Source organism: Trachypithecus francoisi, unplaced genomic scaffold, assembly GCF_009764315.1.
Source record: "Trachypithecus francoisi isolate TF-2019V2 unplaced genomic scaffold, Tfra_2.0 Contig01579, whole genome shotgun sequence".
Classification (NCBI taxonomy): domain Eukaryota; kingdom Metazoa; phylum Chordata; class Mammalia; order Primates; family Cercopithecidae; genus Trachypithecus; species Trachypithecus francoisi.
This window is the reverse complement of record NW_022681442.1, coordinates 5704712-5712093: the sequence shown is the minus strand read 5'-3', so window position 1 is coordinate 5712093 and position 7382 is coordinate 5704712. Positions and strand designations below refer to the sequence as shown.

The following is a 7382-nucleotide window of genomic DNA, read 5'->3' as shown; positions in this document are numbered from 1 at the left end:
ACTCTGTCCAGCTCAGATCCCAAAGACGCCGACCAAGCCCTTGCCGGAGAGCCTCCCACCACCCCTGCACTGGGGGCCGTGCCCTGGGTGGATCTGGCTTTCTGTCCCCTCCATCACGCTGAGCACACAATTGCTCATCTATTTCCTTTAAACTCATGACTACGCCCCTTCTCCGTGGGCTCCCGCGCTGCACAGCAGCCTCCTCATCTCCCACTTCCCTGAGTATTTCCTGTTTCTCCTCTCTTCTTGGTGGGTCACACAGATGCCTGCAGGGGCTGACCCTCAGGGACAGGGGAAGGGCAGCGGAAGGGCAGGGGAAAGGCAGAGTATGGGGAGGCAAAAGCAAGTAGAGGTTCAGGTTTGCTGCAGGAATTTCTACTCCAGTATCCAGAGAGCTTGCAGGAAATGAATTAAAGTTCTTTGGGCACTGTGATTTTGCAGATGAAAACTTAGAATTTTATGTCAAAGGTCTCCAAGAAGAGCAGGTGTGCACAGGCCTGTGTAGGGCTATCCGTTAGTTATTCATTCAGTTATCATGCAGCAAATACTTATTACTGTCCTACGGACAGGGAATACAGAAATGAACATGATGGATTCATTCCCTGCTGTATTAGTCAGCGTTCTCTAGAGGGACAGAACGAATAGGGTAGATACATTAAGTAGTATTAACTCACACAGTCACAAAGTCCCACAGTAGGCCATCTGCAAGCTGAGGAGCAAGGAAGCCAGTCTTAGTGCCACAGCTGAAGAACTTGGAGTCTGACGTTCAAGGGCAGGAAGCATCCAGCACAGGAGAAAGATGGAGGCTGGGAGGCTAGGCCAGTCTAGTCTTTTCACGTTTTTCTGCCTGCTTTATATTCTGGGAGCTGATTAGATGGTGCCACCCAGATTAAGGGTGGGTCTGCCTGTCCCAGTCCACTGACCCAAATGTTAATCTCCTTTGGCAGCACCCTCACAGACACACCCAGGATCAATACTTTGGATCCTCCAATCCAATCAAGTGGACACTCAGTATTAACCATCACACCTACCCTCATGGAATGTAGATTCTAAGTAGGGAAGACAGACAATGAGCAAAAAAGAAATGAAAAATTCCAATAGTGACGGGTGCTAGGAATAGAATTAGGGAAAGTGAGTGTCTATGGGGAAGAGTGAATATTCAGGTGAGCAGGAAAGACCTCTTGTGCGGATGAAATCTGGGCAATAGCAGAAAGATCAGAGGGACTCAGTCACATGTAACTGGGGGTTTGGGATTCGGGAGTGGTATACTTTTTAGGCCAGGAAAGGGCAAGTGCACAGGCCCTGAGGCTGGGACCGGCTGGGCAAAGCTACAATAGTAGGGAAGAAAGAACAGCCTGGTTGGACGTGACTGGGAGGAGTGAGCTGGGAGGGGAGGATGGGGAGGAGCAGGTGAAGGTCAGATGGGGAAGGACCCGTAGGACAAATGAGGAGTCTGGGTTCACTCTAAGTTCAGCTGGAACATTTTGAATGGACAATGCCAGGAGTGGCTACTTTTTAAAGAACCTCTGTGCAGTTCTGAGGTTGGTGTAGGCTGTGTCTCCTGGGGTGAAACCCTCTGGCTATCGTCAACTCCTCTGTGTTTTTCTGACTGTGCCGCACCCTGGGACACTTTCCTGGGCTCCAGGACACCGGGCTTCCCGGGGAAGGCACAGTCCTGCGCTGTGACCCCAGGGATCCATTCCTCATTGGGCCCACACCCAACGCTGCGGGGGAAAGGCGGGACCTGGGATGCTGGGAAGGGGTGCTCAGGAGGAGCTTGGGCGCCCACCATGATCCCTGTTCTGCTTGAAGCCTGGCAGTTCTGTCCATTCCACCAGCTCTGGTCAAAGACGGTGCTTCTGAAAGTCGAATCTGAAAACTTGCATGACAGCTCTCCCCAGTGGGGGTAAGATGATTCCCCTTAGGGATTACTGTGGCTTAGATGTTCATGTCCCCTCCACAATTCATGTTGAAACTTAATCCCCAGTGCAACTGTATTAAGAGGTGGGGCCTTGAGGAGGTGATTGAATCATAAGGCTCTACCCTCCTGCCCTTAGAAGCCAGGCTTCAGAGCGCATTCAGCCCTTTGCCCTTCTGCCATATGAGGATGCAGTGTTCAAGGCACCATCTGGCAACAGAAACCGGGCCCTTGTCAGACATCAAGTCTTGCTCTTGGACTTCCCAGCCTCCAGAACTGTGAAAAAAAATTTGTTCATTATGTATAAATGACCCAGTCTCAGGTATTTTGGTATAGCATCACAAATGGACTAAGACAGGGATCATAGGCTTGAGGGCTTCATTACTGAAAGTTATTATTCTTTAAGAAACTTGACGGTGTGGTGGCCTCATGCAGCTTGGGTGCTTGACTCGGGGAAGTATGTTCACCATGTGAACGTTTGCTCTTCTTTCGGAGGATTCTTCTCTCCCATTATTACTAAGCTTTGGAATGTACTGGCTGCTCAAGGCTGAGAATGTTTGATTAAACAAATTGCTCATTCCAGGTTAACTGGATTTCAAGGAAATCAATTGGATTTAGGAGGGAAAACGTCAGAGGAAGACACGTGACCTACAAGAAAGACAACGTGAGGGACAGGGGCTCCTGCACAAACTGGTTCCTGCTCTGTGCAGGCCACTTCCCATTTCTCAGACTGGGCAAGGGTTTGGCTTGGAGCTTCTAGAATCTCTTTTAAGCCATGAGATGCATAACCTAATTGTCAGTGGAATAATTGAAATCTTTTTCCTCTAAAACATTCATCATTTATAAAATGGATTTGCTTTTTTTTTTGAGATAGGGTCTCACTTTGTTACCCAGGCTGAAGTGCAGTAGCACAGCCACAGCTCAACTGCAGCTGTGACCTCTCTGGCTCAAGTGATCTTCCCACCTCAGCCTCCTGCAAGTAGCTGGAACTACAGGTGTGAGCCACCATGCCCAGCGAATGTTTGTATGTTTTTGTAGAGATATGGTTTTGCCATGTTGTCCAGGCTGGTCTTGAACTCCTGGGCTCAAGCAATCTGCCCACCTCAGCCTCCCCAAGTGTTGGGATTACAGGCATGAGCCACTGCACCCAGCCTGGATTTGCATATTCTTAGTACAGTTGGACAATCATATTTGGAAACAGTCATTCCCACAGGTGATCTTTGAGCCTTATGTTCAGCAAGAGGTCAGTTCTGACTGAAAGTGAGCAGAGCTCAGGGGGCCGGGTGCTGGGGAGTGAGGCCATCAGCACCAGGGCAGGCCTGTTGTTGCTTCCAGCTGCATAGTGCGCCTGGGAGACGGAAAGACTCTTCCCAGTGTCTGTCCCGATTCCCTTCTGTCCAGACTGCGTTTTGGTCCCTTTTCATCCACAAATAAACCCTTTTCCCCATCTCTGGGCTGGCGTAGGACCCTCGGCCTCCCTGGGGAGATCTGCTTGTGTTTTATACACACGAGGGTTTGCGTCTGGGGCTTGTTCCTCCCCACAAAGGGTGCACGTGGAGGCTGCTCAGTGGTTGCGGGAGGGAGGCCCTGCTCACTACCCGCCTGCACTTCTCTGCCAAGGCACACCCAGGCCTCCTGGCCTCCGGGTGACAATGATGCTCTTTGTTGCTGGTGGTATCCCTCGGAAAGCTTCCAACTGGTTCTGCTCTGAAAGTGGGGCCCTCTGATGAGGAGATGCCCTCAGTCTGCTGGTCAAACCCAGCTCTTCTCAGGGCCGCTGCCAGGGCAACAGCAATGACGCCAGCGGAGAAGCTGAAATTTCCCAAGCACGATGGTGAATTCTGTACGTCAGTGTGACTGGGCCAAGGGGCAGCCACAGACCTGGTAAAACACTGTTCCTGGGCGTGTCGTGAGGGTGTTCCGTGAGAGATGAGCATTTAAATGAGTAAGGAAGAGCCACCCTCACGAGCGGGCAGGTGTCATCCAGTCCACTGAGGGCTCGAGGAGAACGGAAAGGCCGAGGAAGGGTAAATCCTCCCACTTCCTGAGCTGGGACATTCATCTTCTCTGCCCCTTGAATCCTGTCCATCCAGGTTCCCGGGCCCTCAGACCCCGGGACTTACAGAAGCGGTGCCTTCTCCCCAGGCCTTCTTCAGACGCAGACTGGGAATCACACCACCAGCTCCCTGGCTCTCAGCCTCCAGGCTCAGGCTGAACTGCAAGCACTGGCTTTCCTGGGTCTCCAGCTCGCAGCCCACAGATGCCGGCCTCCTCGGCCTCCAGAATTCTGAGAGCTAATTCCCCTAAGTGCCCCCTAGTGTGTGTGTCTCTCTCTGTCTCTCTCTCTCCATCTACCCTATTGGTTCTGTTTCTCTGGAGAACCGTAATACATCGAGAGAGAGAACCCCAGAAGCAGACCAGACTCAGAGGGAGGAGGAAGCGGTCTGGCCTGGCTCAGAGATGGGATCTGGCTGGTTACGTGGGACTCCTTTCCGCCCCTGGAAATGCAATTTTTACAGGACTTGGGGGTGTTTGGGTGAGAGGTGAGGAAAAAGTTACCAACTCCCCAGGTCCAGAAATTTAGTCACACGATGAACACTCAGTAAAGTAACTCAGTAACTCAGCTTGGTGACAGGCCCCGTGGGTATGAATCATGCAGAATTTTCCATGCAGAATACAGCCCCTGTCGCCGAGGTTACACGGCAAACTCAACCCACTGCTGCTGGACCCATCTGCTGGCCTCTCTCCCATCTGCACCACGTGGCCCCTGGCTCCCATCACCCCCCATACTCCTGAAAAGCTGCTACACATGCGCCGCCCCTGAGGGACACCCATCAGGCTGAGAACAAGCAGCAGCTGCTTCCATAACCGCACTGTGCCTGGGTCTCTTTGCTGGCTTGGGGAGGGGGCACAGGTTACATGTCAGAGGGTCCAGAGGCTTCGAGGTGGACATGGTACCCTGGAGAAGGGTGTAGGAAGGAACCATCTCAGGCCCAGGCCCAATTCCTGTCCTGCCGCCAAAAGCGGGTTGACGCTGAGGCGTCTCTGCCCTGTCCTCGGAGCCTCAGCCCCCCATCCATTAAGAGAGTTTGAGCTGCCACCTCCAGATGTGTTCACCACTGAGGAAAGTGCTGCTGCAGCCTGCTGGAGGGAGAGTCAATAGCTTAATGCCGGTGATTAACAAACAACGTGTAACATATTCTGAGAAATAAATAATATTGCTCATGATTTGCTGCTGGGGCTGCGAAGTTTATCTGGGAAAAGCATTGCTGACGGCAAGGCGGGATTCTGATCATTATCCTCCACACCTGTGAGTCCTAGGCCTCTGCTAGGGGCTCAGGGGGCAGGGACAAGCACAGGTCCAGCTCTCAGGGGCCCACAAACGCCCTGAGAAGAACAAGGTCTCAGAATGTCAGAGAAGTGGAGTGGCCACGGTTTGGAGCTGCGCACACACGTGGGCTGTGGGCAGTCAAGCCAGGCTGAGAAGGGGGCTTAGAGGCCATGCTGAGGAACACAACCCCCATCCTGCAGCCCTGGGGGGAACCCTGCCAAGGTGAGGTGGAGTCCAGCGTTCCCGTGGGAACACCCCCTCATCTAACTCTCCCTCAGCCCTTGGTCAGCGAAGTTCGAACCTGCCTCCACCTCACTTAACCTTGTGTATGGCAATAAATTCCTCCAAGTCCAGTTTTTCTTATCTCTAGGATGGAGGCAGTAGGACCCACCCGATAGGGCTATTTTGAGGATTAAATGAGATGTTGAAGAGAAATGTTTAAGTCTCTCTTAATTCAGAGCGTTAAGTTGAGCCTGAAGCTGCCTCCTTACATGTTTTAAGGCCAGCCTAAAGAATTCTCCTTATACAGTGAACTGTAACCAAAATAGTTACAGCTATGGGTACAAGAGTAGGTTACAGCCTGTTCGTAGGATACAGCTTGGGCTCTGTCCTAGGTGTGTAAACAGGCTGTAACCTACTCTTGTACCAATCACTGAATTTCAGCCAATCAAAGGTGGCCAACAGCCCAAACGCTGTTCAAAATAAGGCAAATGCCAAGCTGTAACCAATCCAGCTGTTTTTGCATCTGACTTCCATTTTCTGTACATCACTTTCCTTTTTCTGTCCATAAATCTTCAACCATGAGGCAGCGCTGCAGCCTCTCTGAGCCTTTCTGGTTTAGGGGCTGCCTGATCCGCAAATCATTCTTTGCTCAATCAAACTCTCTCAAATGTAATTTGTCTAAGGTTTTCTTTTAACAAGATAAATATGATAAAAGACATACATTTCTCCTGGAAGGACTGTGCACACCTTCCAACCAGTAGAGTGCTTGCCAGTAAGAATGAAAGAAACCTGTCTGAGCAAATGCATTCCTGCAGCTTTTGTAGGTTTTATCAATATTTTGTGAAAATGAGAACTCTTCTACTGCTGAAGTCTTTTTGTTGTTTCAGTTGCTTTTCAAACACTTTATATAATTGCACAAGGCATAAATCTATAAATAATATGCAAATACACAGCTTAAAATTGAACTTGATAAAGATTCAACAGTAAGTTTATGAGGGACTTCTGGTAACCAAATATTTCTTTTTTTTTTTTTTTTTTGAGACTGAGTCTCGCTCTGTCACCCAGGCTGGAGTGCAGTGGTGCCATCTCGGCCTACTGCAACCTCCGCCTCCCAGGTTCAAGCAATTCTCCTGTCTCAGCCTCCTGAATAACTGGGATTACATACGTGCACCACCATACCCGGCTAAGTTTCTGCATTTTTAGTAGAGATGGGGTTTTGCCATGTCAGTCAGGCTGGTCTCGAACTCCTGGGCTCAAGTGATCCACCCACCTTGGCCTCTCAAAGTGCTGGGATTACAGGCATGTGCCACTGCACCTGGCCAAGACTTTCTTTAAAGAGCGTTTTATTCAAACTCAGAAATGGTATATCTTGATGTTTACTCTACCAATTCACTTGATTATTTTATCATTTAGATTTGATTGTAAAAGAAAAATCTCATAGTCACAGTGGCTTAAACAAGATAGAAGTTGATATATCTTTTACACTCAAGAAGTCTAGAGTTGGGATAGTTTTTGTGCCCATAGTGTCATCTTGTTCTAGAAAACTTCCTTTCCCCAACGTCATCTCAGGGCTCAAGATGGCTACTGGAGCTCCAGCTCTTCTATCTGTATTCCAGGAAAAAGGAAGAATGATGTGAAGGGTATGTATCTCACTACATCCCCTTGGCTACAGCTTAATCACACTCTCATGCCTGCCTGCGAAGGAAGCTGGGAAATGTAGTTCTTATTCCAAATGGCCACATACTTTGCTGAACATCAAGGATTCTTGTTCCAGAGTAATGAATATTGAGACCACCTCAGACTCTATCCCTGTCATCTACTTTCTTAGAATTTTTAGTAAAATGATTCCTGCTAGTTTATTTTCTGAAGACTTGTATACAACACAATGTTCTTATTTTGTTACGTTCTATT

The 7382-nt window shown here is 49.6% G+C and overlaps 1 protein-coding gene across 2 annotated transcripts in view; it reads right to left on the bottom strand.

Moving 5' to 3' along the window:
- Positions 1 to 6797: 6797 nt before the first annotated feature.
- The window catches only part of UROS (uroporphyrinogen III synthase), a 39517-nt gene continuing 38932 nt past the window's right edge, over positions 6798 to 7382 (bottom strand). Inside the window, exon 11 of one of the 2 annotated variants that reach the window (XM_033179450.1) lies at positions 6798 to 7076. In XM_033179450.1, the coding sequence (XP_033035341.1) occupies positions 7053 to 7076 (24 nt within the window). In that variant the 3' untranslated portion in view covers positions 6798 to 7052. The remainder of the gene's footprint in view (positions 7077 to 7382) is intronic. The other variant, XM_033179473.1, reaches the window with a different exon arrangement.